Below are 14,725 nucleotides of genomic sequence, written 5' to 3'. Positions count from 1 at the left end.
CATGTCATAAATTTTAAAATTTATTGAATGACTAAAATTTGATTTATATGCTCTATCTTGTATATCGAGCAATTTTTATTTAGGTGGGATAGTACTTATAGAATATTACTGCCAGTAATATTTTGTAAAACTTATAATCACAGGTTTCCATACCAGTTGATAGTTAGATAATTTTATTCTGAAGTATATATATATATACTAGCAGGGAGACCTGACATTGTCCGAGGTTGATTGATGATCAACACACATTTCACACTCCTATATTTTTATTGTCATCGAAATCCGTGAAATCGCCCGGAAGGAAGCTTCACATGCCTCTATGCAGTAACTTAGTCCAGAATATATGTTATTCTACATTGCACTCTAGAGAACCTACTGTTTCTTTTATAAAATTATCTATATATATAAAAGGTAAAATGTGTGTGACCATTTTGTGTATGTCTCGCAAAGGCTTCTTTCGCACACGCTCCGGGGGGGGGGGTTACTATTGCTTAGAACTGTTTACATACCCCCTATATAATAATATCTACGATTTGGGAACGCGTGTAGCGTATAGATTTATTTGCGTCGACTTTTACAAAATTATTGCTATTTTGGCTTCTCACGTGTTGATTCGGCTTTTTCGTATAAAAACGAAACTAATTCAAAGCTAACAGCCTTCTCGGCATCGCGCCGGGAAACGTCCAGAAGCAATCAGTTTTGATCAATCTTGTATATCAGACAATTGCTATTCAATCTGGACAATTGGGAGCTGCTTTCCCCCTCCCCAACATCTGTTGGGGAAAAAAACAGTCAAATTTGGGTAAACAAAGCCAAACGCTGCGTGACTTTTATTTGACCTTCTTAATTATGTCAAATGGAAGCAGCAGAGTTAATTTTTATTGCGCACGCCTGTTTTTATAGTTAAATAAATAAATTCAAACCTGCCTACGTTGTATGTCGCGGTGGCCCAATGGTTAACGTCGCACAGTTTTTTTTTTCACACATTAATTTCCAACTCAAGGGTACGGGTTCGATTCTCATACTCGCCTACCAACACATTTTTTTTTTATTATTATTTTAACCCCCCCCCCCCCAGGAGTTTTGATTTACCTCAAAACACCCGGGCATCGCCGGGTACCACCTGCTAGTATTATATACACTTCTTTCCAGTTAATGAAAAACATTAAGAAATTTATGTGCAGGTTTAAACCTACAGACCACATCCTGCAAAAAAAAAAAAAAAACACTCTATCAACTTACTCACAGTAGAATTTTCACGACCCATTGTTCTATCATTGTTGCTAAGCGACGACATGAAAAAATGGCTTTACCGATGATTGATAAAATAATGGTTTTAATTATTATCTGTAATTATTGGGGGTATTCTGAGACAAAACTTAACAGGGTGTCCCAATAAAATGTATACGCTCTTTAAATTATCTCAACTTGCTACATGAATACGCTATGCCATGTTCCCAAGAGATGTTTAGGAATAACGAATGGCACTTCCAGCAGGATGGAGCATTTCCCCACTATCATCATGACGTAAGAGCATATCTTGATAGTCACCTGCGAAACAGATAGTTAGGACGAAGAGGAAGTATCGAGTACTGTTCACACTCACCGGATTTGGGCTGCCCCCCCCCCCCCCCTGTAGATTTTTTTGGGGCGTGGTGGGAGCATGTAAAACACAGGCACAGGGTTCACACTACGGAACAAGTTACGATGAATGAATTGAAAGCAACCATTGAAAGATGTGTCAACATAACAATTGAACTGATTAGGAACGTTTTTGATTCAATCAGTGAGCGTTGTCAGCTGTTCATGGACCACAAATGGCCAATGATTTGAACACTTTCGATAATTAACTGGTTTGTTCGCAGTATTTTGATGTATGAAACTTTTCTTTTCTTATAATAAATTTTGATTTTATGGTCATTTAAAGAGTGTATACATTTTATTGAGACACAGACTTCGTAGCTTAGTGGGGGATGCCCTTTTCTCTTCCCTGCAGCCTCTCTCCCACAGAAGAGACGTTGCGAGCCTGTCTTTGTTTTATCGTTATTTCCATGGCAAGTGCTCGTCTGAGCTCCAATCTCTCATCCCCCCTGGCCAATCTTTCACGAGAAACACCCGTCTGGCTGAAACTACTGTCAATAATTTTCCCCACTCTTTATCTGTGCCTAAATCCAAACATAGATTCCATGAACAAAGCTTCTTTCTCAGAAGTGCACGACTGTGGAACTTTCTTCCGTTTGCCTGTTTCCCACCTGACTACAACTTGGATGTCTTCAAGTCCAACATAAACAAATTCCTGACAAACCGCCTTCTTAAGTAAGACACTCTATCAAATCTCCAATACTAATGATTACTACAATACTATCTCATTGATTGCTGTACACGCAATAACCCTTATCCCTGAGTAGCCTCCGGGCCTTGATAAGTGGTGTAAAAAAAAAAAACAAGAAAAACTCTAGATACAAAATTAATTGGTTCCAGCTTGGTTTCTAACTTTGAAATTTGCATATCCTGAAAGGCATTTTATACATAAATTGCTTAATCCACTCCAAGTCCTATAAAGCACTCATTAAATTTTATAAGAGCAAAACCAGAATGAAATAATACCTAACTTAACGGTTGATATCTTCAGTTACTATTTATTTTTTTTTTTACTTTTCTTTGACATCTATTATATGAATCTAACCTATATGTTTAAATGTATGTATGTATGTCTGCCTAAAACTTTCGCCAGAGTCAACTGATTTTCACAAGATCAGTATCGTTTTGAAGCTCGACTTTTCGGACGACAAATATCGAAAAATTGGCTAAAAACATTAATCCCTTCACCCTCAACTGGGCACTTTTCTTCAAGGAGGGGTTGCTTTTTTTCGCCAATATTTTCGAAAGTCATCCCTTCTTTTCGATTGACTAGCCTTAATTTAAACCTTCGTCATTTCCAGTTTGGCGATGGACGCAATGGCAAAGACGTCCCGTTTTTTTGGGGAGGGGGGTCAAATTCTTTTCCTCCTTCGTGGTACGGGTTCGAGCCTGCCTACTAACCACTTTTTTTTTTTTTTTTTTGCTCAACACACACCTCCAAACACCCGGGCAATGCTGGGCACCCAGGCTAGTTAAAATATAAAATTCTATTTGATAAAAACGATTGAGAGATATAGATACAACCTCCCATTTAAACAATTCAAATATCTCTGAGTTGCAAGAAATTTAATTGGACACCAACTAAGCAAGATTCCTTGATTCTTATTCACCTGCCACTTGTATGTAAGTGGCTACTATTTGGGATTTTATCTGCAGGGACACTATGTAGGGAGTTGAGCAGCAAGTTATCTGCTCACATTACACTTGAACATCAAGATCGCTTAAGTTTAAGTCTCAAATTTTCAACAATTTTCTAGAATCAAGTCCTTTAATGGGTTTTTATTAAAAATATAAAGACAATAATTTGCATATGAGGGGAAATTGCTGTGTTAAGTACGAATTGGTGAGGACAGCGAGTTGAGTGTCTGGGAGCTGAGAGAATGCATCAAAGTTAAAGTGGTGCAAATTACTGCGTCATTGAACAGGAGTACTGATTTTTGGAATATAACATCTTTGTTCGGTGTTGAATGCATACATCATAAAGATTTTTCTACATTTTTGTCTTTTTTTTTTTAATGGGGGTAATTGTGAGTAAACACCAGAATTCTTTGATCAATTTATGTGATTTTTGGAATATGGCATGTTTGTTCCATCGAGAAAAGTAAAATTGATATGGTCCCCCCTCGCCAAACTTTCACAAGAAACACTCGTCTAGCTGTAAACACTATCAATAATTTCCCCCACTCTTTATCTGTGCCTAAACCTAAACGTAGATTCCATGAACAAAGCTTCTTTCTTAGAACTGCACGCCTGTGGAATTGTCTTCCGTTTTCCTGCTTTCCGGCTGACTACAATATGGTTGTGTTCAAGTCTAAAGTAAATAAGTTCTTGATGAGCCGTTCCATATAAGTTATTAAATTTACCAAATTTTCATTACTAATGATTACTATATTCACCAATTTCTACTGTACACTCTTTAACCCTTATCCTTGAGTGGCCTCTGGGCCTTGATAATGTGGTGATGCCTTTGTAAAAAAAAAAAAAAAAAAACTAGTTCCAACGATTGAGAAAGTAAATTTGATGTGACTAGTGTTAGGAGAAACATATATACCCCCCTCCTTATATCATAATGGATATATAGATATGAGCCAGACGGACCTCCCCTTCCCCCCTTCCAAGTCAAGCAACAGACCTCCCCTTCCTAAGTTGAACAGCGAACAATCGAACGACACAACCCCTCCCTCCCTCACTGATCAACTATAAGCAGCAGTCAAACACCCACGCAAACATAGGTAACCATGACAACCGATATCGGGCGATCGTGACGTAAGCGCAGGAAGAAAGCGCGTGAAAAAGTTCAGTTTTCGAGTTGACAGCCGTTGGGAAATAACGACAATATTTTCTGCTCCCCAAAAAGCAGAAATATGCACTCGCGTCGACGACGCATGGTGACCGACAAATGATCAACTCAACTCAACTTAGCGGACGGCCATGAGACCAAAAAAGGGACATTAACTCCAACATCGAATTACCTTGGTCAACATAATTTAACGAGAGCCATTCTACCCGAGAACTTTGTTAGGACAAACCGCATATCGAAGATGACGAAGAAAGAAAAAGAAGTGATAAAGAAAAACTAAGGATATTTATATCGTCATCGAAATGCGCGCGTCAGGGGAGGAATTCCCACCAAAAAAGCTAAGTATCGTTCGATATCCATTCTCTCATATTTCACCCCCAGCCCACTCAGTGACAGTCGAGTTCTTTCCATGAAATAATTTCTTCCCTCACCAAACATAAAGGTGAAAGAATTGGAAAAAGAAAGATACGGAGAGAAAGAATATTGTTACCTAACTTTAACTTTGATTGTTCTAATGTTTGTTTCAACTGTGACTTTATGCATTATCAAAAGAAAAGAGAAATCATAACCCCATCCCAACCTGACATTGTCTGTGACCTGACTTTCATTTCATTTTGAATATCCTAATATTTTGTTTGGCTTGTGTCTTTATATTTTGCCAAAGTCTGTGACCGGACTTTCATTTTGAATATTCTAATATTTTGTTTTAACTGTGACTCTGTGTTTTATCAAAAAAGAAAGAAAAGGAGAGAAAAGGAAGAGAAAAAAATAATATATCTCCACCAATGACCCCCCCCCCCATCCTGATCTGATGTTATCTGTGACTGGACTCTCATTATGACTGTTTTATTATTTTTATTTCCTTCATTTGTTTTTTTTGTTTGAATAATAAATTTATATATTTTAACGTTATTCATTTGGTGTCCGACCTTTTTCATTCCCTGCCATCTTTATTATTAAACGTGAATGTTATCGGGTAGTCCATGATGATTCCGCTGATTCGAAACTTGGGAGATGCCATGAAGTCGTGATATTCTTACGACCGGCAAAATTCCACACTTTTACTTTTCTTACGACGTGTACTTGGGTATAGAATTCTTGCAAAATTCCTAATCCCTAGGCTAGACCCGGGTCACGTCACACTAGTCAGGACGTCGTGTTAGGGTGTTCAGCAAGAGAAAAGGGAAAACAATTGAGTTTGCGTCTTTTTTTTTTTTTCAGAATTTATGCAATTCAAAAGTCGAATTTTTTGAGAGTTGGCATCGTCATGTTTTTGAGTTGCTAGTTACGATTCAAGAGTTGAAGTCATTTTATGGAGAGTTTTTGATTAAAAAAATCAAATTTCTTTTTTTTTTTAAATTGTTTGGTCATGTGTGAAGAGCTAGTTGTGTCTGGCCATATATGAAAGGCTAGTTGTCATCTTCAGATGTTTTGATAATCGTTCGAAAATTAAACAAAATGCTGGTTTCTCCCTTTTAGCTGTCTAATGTCAACCACTTTCTATGTGTTCCAACTTAAGACTCACCATTATTTTGTGTTTCAAAGTAAATAAACACTTTAAAATAAGTTTAAACACAAAAATCATATCCAGGTGGATAGACGAGTAGCTTATCTTGCCTTTGGTAACATTTATTTTTTGGCCACTTTTTTGTTTTGTTGTCTATACCGCATTTTTTTTTTTTTTTTTTTTTTTTGCTTATTTTTTAATCTAATTTTTTTTTTTTTTTTTCAAATTCTTAGTGTTTGAAACGGTGGGGTTTCCGAAGGTGTGAAGACATTTGTTGGGTGAAAACGAATATTAAGAATCCAGGTCACAACAAAAATCTGCAACCAAACGCAACTTTTCAACGGACAAAGGTAAGTCAGCGCTTTGGAAGCACAAATATTACATGCACTATTTAACATGTAATTTTTTTTATGGCTGCAGGCAACACCTGGTAGTGTGTGTGTGTGTGTGTGTGTGTGTGTGTGTGTGTGTGCATGTGTGTATATATATATATATATAATAGATACTCCTGTCAATTTTGATGTATTAAATCTGACACAATAACTAAGTTGTTCAGAAATCCCCACAGATGATTTGTTTATTAGTTGTAACGCCATTGTATAGAACCAACCACACTTTTTGGTACAACTGCTAAACTCAGTCGGTGCAAATGATTGCTACAAGATAAAGTAAACAGTAGACCAGGTTTTACATCAGAGTTTTCCTTCTCCTCGATACATGTTTTAATAAAGACTGACGACGCATCTCGCCCAGTGGATTCAACGCGCCTCCAAATACCAACCTGGAATTAGGTTGTATTAAGTTCCTGCTGTTTTATTTTTTTTGTTTTTTTTTTTTTTTAAAGAAAATCAAAGAATTTTAACAGCAAAAATATGTTTGAGTGGGACCCAAGCTCCAAGTTTTTGTGTGAATTCCATCGACTGATCGTAGCGTGAAATTGTCGCAAAATCACACGTCATCTTTTCACCCAATTCTCTACATGTCGGATTGCCTTTAAAAACACCGAGAGTTCGTTTTCCGGAACGAGGAGCGTCATTGAGGTCAACATTACCATGTTTAAATCTGGTAAACTAATCTTGAACAGTTCTCTCAGCTATAGCGTTTTCTCCATATACAGCACAAATATCCTTGGTCACTTCATTCGCTTTTTGACCTTGATTAAAGGCGAAAAGAAGGAGGTGTCGAAAATGTGATTTTTTTTTTATCTACTTGACAATCCATTTGATGGTTTTGAAAAACGAGAAAAAGATTATATGAGCAAAAAACGACGACCATTATCTTGTAGAACAGAATACGTGCTTTCTAATGATATATGACATTTTGCCAAATATCAAAACATGTTTATGAAACGTTATATAAAGGGAAGTAAAATAAGTTCGTCTGGGACCCAAGCGCCAAGTTTTGGTGTGAATCCCATCAACTGAAGGTGGCGTGAAATTGTTGCAAAATCATACCTCATCTTTTCACCCAATTCTCTACATGTCTGATGGACATATTCCTTTAAAATAACCCCGAGTTCGTTTTTGTCTGTCTTGATTGGTCTTCCGGAACGAGGAGCACCACTGAGGTCAAAATTACTGTGCTTGAATCAGGTAAACAAAACTCGAATAGTTCTCTCAGCTATAGCGTTTTCTCCATATACAGCACAAATATCCTTGGTCACTTTATTTGCTTTTTGACCTTGATTAAAGGTGAAAAGAAGGAGGTGTCGAAAATGTGATTTTTTTTTTATCTACTTGACAATCCATTTGATGGTTTTGAAAAACGAGAAAAAGATTATATGAGCAAAAAACGATGACCATTATCTTGTAGAACAGAATACGTGCTTTCTAATGATATATGACACTTTGCCAAATATCAAAACATGTTTTTAGAACAAAAAATTTTAATGAAGTAGCGGGAACTTATGCAGCAACCTGATAGAACATGAAGGCAAGAAATCTCATTTTAGCATTTAAAAACAGCTTTATTGATTATTTTCGTTATATAGAGAAAAGGTTTAGTCATTGAAAGTGTTCCTGTGTGGAGACGTAGATTAAAGATTGGACGGGCTTGTTGAGAGAGGAAGAGTTCATGTATGTTAGTGTCTGAAATAGTCGTGGAAATGTGCGTCACGAAAGATTAGAAAGTTTCTGTGTGGAGATAACCATGTTGGCTTGTTTGTATTCATGTCGTAGTCAAACCCAGAGCCCGAAACCTGGGCGAATTCTTTTGAGTCTCAAAAGAGAAACTTGAGTGGGAGGGGGGCAGGTCCGTTTCACATGGAGTTGTTGTCAGTTCAAGATCTAGGAAGAAAGAGAGAGAGTGTGTTGCCGGTTTAGCTTTTATAAACTCGATCACATGACTGAGAACTGGATTCTGATTGGACAAGCCAGGAAGGAAGTGTATTCAAAATCTCCAGCTGCAAGAATTCACTCCTGCTTAAAAACCTTAAAAAATGGTACTTGATGTCCCCTTGCTAAACACTCAGCATTATAAGGGGAGGATCAAGGGCAAGTGGCGTAATCCACTTAATCCTTAAGAAAAAAAATCGAAACAACTGCTAATATGAGAGATTTTTGAGTTGGTCTTTGTCTATCTTGATCGTTCTTCCAGAATGAGGAGTCATTGGGGTCAATATAACTGTTTGAAATTTTTATCTACTTGACAATCCATTTGATGGTTTTAAAAAACAAAAAAAACTCTAAATATGCATAAAAAATCAGAAGAACAAAAGTCATATCGACCTGTAGATAGTCCCTCTCGCTGAAAGTCCAGTACATGTTAGTAAAACCGAACTTCATTTATTTCAAGCATAAAAATGAGTCTTTGTTCCTAAATATGCATAAAAAAATCAGAAGAACAAAAGTCATATCGACCTGTAGATAGTCCCTCTCGCTGAAAGTCCAGTACATGTTAGTAAAACTGAACTTCATTTATTTCAAGCATAAAAATGAGTCTTTGTTCCTAATGAAGCGGTGTAATACTATAAAAGTGTTTATAGCTCTAGTATTGCACTATTGAGCTATCTACATGAACTTTGTTAATAATATTTATTTTTGAATACAAAATTGGAGAAAAAATTTTCTGTAGCATAAGAATATATACACGTTGCCCAGCCGTAAAATACATATAAATATCATATTTAAATTAATACAGAAACTGAGACGTGCATGCGAGTATTGTTTTTTTTCTAAACAGTTCACTTCTTGTAAGTAAAAAAAAGGAAAAAAAAAAACACTCTAGCTGAGATTGAAACCAAAACCTAAAGACAGTGAGTCAAGTACGATAATCATTAAACCAACTTGACACGATTTTTAAAAAGTGTTTTCAAACCTACTTATTCTTAACAATAAGGAATCTGTCATGTGAACTATTCACGCATGCACATTCGTGAAACAGTTGCAGAACATAAAAGTCCGATGACCCTCTCCTCCATGTACCAATTTTTCAGTTTTTACCTCTTAGCAGCCTTTTTTTTTTCTTTTTTTTTTCTGGATGTAAACTGATTACAAAGTTTTCCATTTACCACATGTCTGAATACCCTATATACTAAATTTCAAGTCTGTAGATCAAAAATTTGTTGAGTATATAGGTTGAGAAGTGTCCTCACACACGCACACATTCTCACTTTTATAGATATATAGATAACTGAATCTTTTTTGTTGTGTATATTTCAGGAACATTGCCTAATGGGTATCAAGGGCACAGTAAAACGAAGTACTGACGGAGATTTCATCCACGCTAATGTAGATATCGACTTGATCATTGAGGAAGAACCTGAATACTCCTGCAAGGACAAACCTGTTGAGATTTTCCACATTATTGAACATTTCTGCCTGGGCAAACGACGCCTGCACATTTTCGGACGAGACAGCACCATTCGGCCAGGGTGGGTTACTGTCGGACCCGAACTGACAAGCAGTAACTTCAATGCTGACATGTACAAGCAGGTTGTCAACAAGGATGTCCACGGTCACTTGACTGGTTGCACAGATGAGATCGAACGTCTTCGGCCCAAGTCACCACCGCCCAAGAATAAGCCCGGCAACAATAATTCTGACCGCGGAAATAAAGAAGGCTCTGGCCGGGGTGGGGTGCCTGGACGAGGCGGCAATACCAATCGGGGTTCCTCGCAACAAAGAGGGAATAATAACAAAGGCATGTCAGTTGGTGGACGCGGTCATATGGGCCGTGGCCGGGGTGGAGCTATGGGTAGTCGGATGCGGAGTGGGGGTCATGGATTCCGGGGCCGTGGGCACAGGGGTCAAATGCAAAGATGATAATGATGGAGACAAGCGTTTTTTTTTTTTTTTTAATTTTTTTTTTAAGTGCGCTTTGTCTCTTCATTCTAATGTACTGAGAAAGATAAACAATTTTTTTTTTTTTTTTTTAATATTTTTTTAAAAATGCTATCTTTTATTCCTCGACAACCAACGCTGAATTTCCTAAGAAAGGATTAAAATTTTTATTACTTTATTTTTCGATCTTCATTTTTGTTTTTTTAATAATTCTGGGGAATTTTGCAAAATAGCAAAAGATAAAAATTAAGAAAAAAAAACTAGGTTATAGTCGACTAACGTACTTCCTAACTTCCAGCATTCCTGCTACCGGAAGCGGTGACAAAGCAAATCAGTTCCTTCACTTCTATTGTTCTTCAGTATTTCTATTGTGAAGTGATTTATTGAAATGAAAAAGAAGAAAAGTGCATTATTGAAATACATATAATAAAAATTAACAAAATTATAAAAAGATAAAAATAACACAATTAGTCATCATTTGCACTTTTAATAACAAAATTTAAAAAAATAAAGTTATTTTATTTAAAATTTGATGAGAAATTTATGTAATTATAAAAATAAGTGTTTTTTTTTAATTATTTTAAAAATAATTTTTATTTGAATTTATATAATAATTTATCTAATTAAATATATATTTATGAAAGTATAAAAATGAAATTATTGAAATAAAAAAAACAATTTCAAACCATAAAAAAAAAGTCTCTGATACATAATATTCCCAAAATATTTTAAAGTGTTTTTAATAATTCTTTAAAAAAAAATAAATTCAATAATCATATGTGTATAAAAGCCAAAATGTGTGTTAGTGTGTGTGTGCGTGCGCATTTTTTCTGTATGTCTGCCAAAAGCTTTTTAGAGGGAGTTCTGTTATGATATCCGTTTTAGAGGAAGTACATATTATTTATGTGATGGCCTGTACATATACTTTTACACATACATGCGAAAACACACACACGCGCACATATATATATCTATAAATATGCTACAATGTTTTCATCCTAAACGCTACGTACTTAAACCGAATATAGAAAAAAATGCATCAATAGAAGTGAGCGTTAAATGAAACCAATCGGCCAATTAGAATCCATAAAAAATGAATAATTAATTAATAAAAGTTTGTTTTTCAAAAGAATTTACAAATTAATTTGTTATGTTATCCGTTTTAGAGTGGGTACATATTATTTACGTGACGGCTTGTACATATATTATTAAATGTTCCTTGTAGTTGACAACACACATACTTTAAATGTTTATTTAGAGAGGAGACAAAGTGACAGCAGGTTCATGTTGAAGACATTTATACGGAGAGAGTTGATATTCACAAGACATATACATTGATGAGAGGATGAAATGGTATACATTGATACATACTGAAATGATTAAACACATGACCTTTTCTCGTTGGAATGATAAAAAACATGATAGTTTATTCTTCGACCGGTCGGAAATGATTCTGTACTTCAGGAATTCAAAGTCGTTACATGGTTTCTTCTAAGCCTCCCGCTTCCAAGACAGTCTGATCTGAATCTGATTCTCTTTTTTAACTCTTCGAACCCTTTCCTATATTGAGAAATCATTTCTGCCATGACGTCACACGTATGTCTGGCAAACGTGACCACAACTCACGTGTTTCAAACATGCGCGATTTGCACATTTTGAAACCATTTCTGACGACCAGGAAATTTCCCATTCTCTTCGTTTTACAAAGGAATTTAACCTACTTGTTAATTCTATAACCATTATTTTTATTATGCATTCTTTCTAAGAATGTGAATAGATTTTCCAGCCAAATTTTATTTTTAAAATATTACAAAAGTATTATCAATTTAACTGAACATTCCATTTAAAACCTATTGTTCTTTAAAACTTATCTACAGGGTTCGGTTCTCGTTTTATCTGATATCATTTTCATTTAACTGATTCTCTTTTTTTACTTACATGAAAAGGGGACAGCCCTTTTCATGTAACAGTTCTCCAGAGGGCGGGGGGTACTATGTCTTAGAATTTTTTATATACTCCTTAGATTATAATATCTATGATTTACGAAACGACGTCGTAAATCTCTTTTATTTCAGCGACTTTTATCTTACAAAAAAATTTGCACAGTGAATTCATTTTCTCTACTACTACTACTACTACTACGGCGTGATATTTGACCTAGAAAACCATACGTTCGCATTCAACCACCTGTATTTTAAACGTTTATTTTTAGCTGTTCTCAAGTCCCTGCCTTCGTGGCGTCATGCTAAGTCATCAGACTGTTAACCTCAAGGCTTCGGGTTCGAGCCTACCTCCCTCCCAAAACTTTGTTCACTGTTTTTTTTTGTTTTTGTTTTTCCGTTTGTTTTAAGCAAGTTTAACGTTATTTTTTAAATATTCAAACAGGGTTATTGCTTCACTTATTATTTAGTTTCCCTTTTGTTTTGATTCCCCCCCCCTCAAACACACACACACACACATACACCTGAGCAACGCTGCTAGTTCGTAATTAAAATAAGACCAAAACAAAAAACTTTTCACTGATTATTAAGTAAAAAAAGAAAAGATTGGAAAACATAATTTTAAAAAAAAAAAAAAAGAGTACATGCACAAGGGAGATATAAGCGTGAGAGAAGAAAGCGAAGGAGTTGATTTGCCTTGTCATCGTTTCCGGTAGCACTTATGCGAGAAGTTAGAAAGTACTATAGCTGAAAAACCAAAAAATCTGTATGATGTTATGTACCTGTGAGAAAACGTAAATAGCATATTCCAAAAATCATGCAAATTGATCAATTAATTTTATTTTTATAGATAAAATTATTTTATTCATAGAAATAAAACTAATTGATTAATTAAGCGATTTATTTGAATTTGTAATTAAGTGATTAATGGGAATTTCTAAGCATTACAACATATCTCACACTTTTGAATTATGTTGAGTTATCTCCCTTTAATTTTTTTTTTTTTTATAGATTGTTTTCAAAATAGTGAACAAGATATCTGCTCTTCAGATTACTCATAAAATTTGATTTTCTAATTAAACTACTTTATCCATTTATAATTTTTTTTTTTTTGTTCTATCATTGGTACATAAATTATATAGATTTTTCTTTATTTTTGTTTTTGATATTGGGGGTATTTTGAACAAGAACTTTTTTTTTTTGCTTAAGTATTTTTATTTCTTGTTTAAAATTATTTTATTTTTATTTGATTGAACTTTAAAAAAAAAAATCTGGAAGACAAATCTCTTCATACCAAAACATGATTTCTTCAACATCATTGTTAGCACATTACTCAATAAGTTCCAGACCTGACATATAGATGTGGCGCCACTAATAATAAAAATCCATATAACTTTTGGTGCTTATTTAGAATTACACTTATTAAAAAATAAAAATTTTTAAATAAAAAGTCTTTATGATTTATGTACTCGTTACAAAACGGAGATGCCAAATTTATCCCAGTGTAACGTAAAATATTCCCCTGTAAAAATTCTTTTTTATCTACAAGAGAAGGAAGACTATCTGCAAGATCGGATTTTTTCGATACTTGATTGACAAAACATATCTAAGATCACTGCCAGACATATAAATTAACTTTGTGTGAAATTTGCAAAAGATAGGCTCAGCTGTTTCGGAACCTATAAGGAACTTGCACACACACATACAAAGTGACTTTTCTATAATAGTAGAGATAGAGGTATAGGTAGATTACACACAATGCTTGAAGTAAATTACATTCCCCTCTCATCACTGCTAGTTATTAATTTGTTGTCAATAAAACCTTATTAGTCCTCGCACAAAAGCGCAGGACAATGTTTTAAGTAATAATAATAATAGAATAACAATAACAAAGTCTTTCGCTAGCAAGGACTACTATTGAGCGTAACCAGTTATACAGTCCTTTTGAAATTTTCATCTCTTTTTCTCGTTATCTACGGAATATTTTTAATGAAACCTATATGAAATATGTTCCTTATTAAATCGTAAAGATTTTCTATTCTGAAAGAAGTTTAAAAAAATTTAATCTAAAAAAGTTATTTTAAAGTTTTTGTTAAAAAAATTCAGATTTTCTCATTATTCAGACCTGTATGACAAAGAGAGAGTTGCAAAAAAGAGTTGTGGTGTGAGGAGAATTACAAACTGAAACAGAGAGAATATTCAGACCTGTAATAATACAAAGAGGGGGTTGCAAAAATGAGTTATGGTGTGAGGAGAAATACAATCTGAAATAGAGAGGCGGAGAGTTTTTATAAATACATACAAAACCATATTCATCTTTTTTTTAAAACCAAATTAATAAATTAAATAAAATATAATCTTAAAAAGATACGATACAAGTTAGAAAAGCATCTCATCCAAGGCATGAAAATTGTTAAACAAAATGGTTTTACTATAGGCTTTAAAAATAAAGGTACAAGATTCAATTTGAAATTTATTTATCTTCAAAGTGCACTTTTATAAATTTTACAAAGTAAGGTATGAAAATTTTGGTTGGCCAAGAAATTTTTTTCTTTTA

General features: G+C 34.6%; 1 protein-coding gene across 3 annotated transcripts in view; it reads left to right on the top strand.

Annotated features, from left to right (window-relative positions):
• The window catches only part of LOC145266585 (N(6)-adenosine-methyltransferase non-catalytic subunit METTL14-like), a 34,737-nt gene extending 24,331 nt beyond the window's left edge, over nt 1-10,406 (top strand). For all 3 annotated transcript variants that reach the window (XM_080122430.1, XM_080122429.1, XM_080122431.1), the window contains 2 exons: nt 6,182-6,298; nt 9,608-10,406. In XM_080122430.1, coding sequence (XP_079978556.1) covers nt 6,182-6,298; nt 9,608-10,210 — 720 coding nt within the window. In that variant the 3' untranslated portion in view covers nt 10,211-10,406. The remainder of the gene's footprint in view (nt 1-6,181; nt 6,299-9,607) is intronic.
• Nucleotides 10,407-14,725: the final 4,319 nt, after the last annotated feature.

Source organism: Euprymna scolopes, chromosome 41 (assembly GCF_053919585.1).
Source record: "Euprymna scolopes isolate OS-2025 chromosome 41, ASM5391958v1, whole genome shotgun sequence".
Classification (NCBI taxonomy): Eukaryota; Metazoa; Mollusca; class Cephalopoda; order Sepiida; family Sepiolidae; genus Euprymna; species Euprymna scolopes.
Note: the sequence above shows the minus strand (reverse complement) of the source record. Positions and strands in the feature narration are given on the sequence as shown.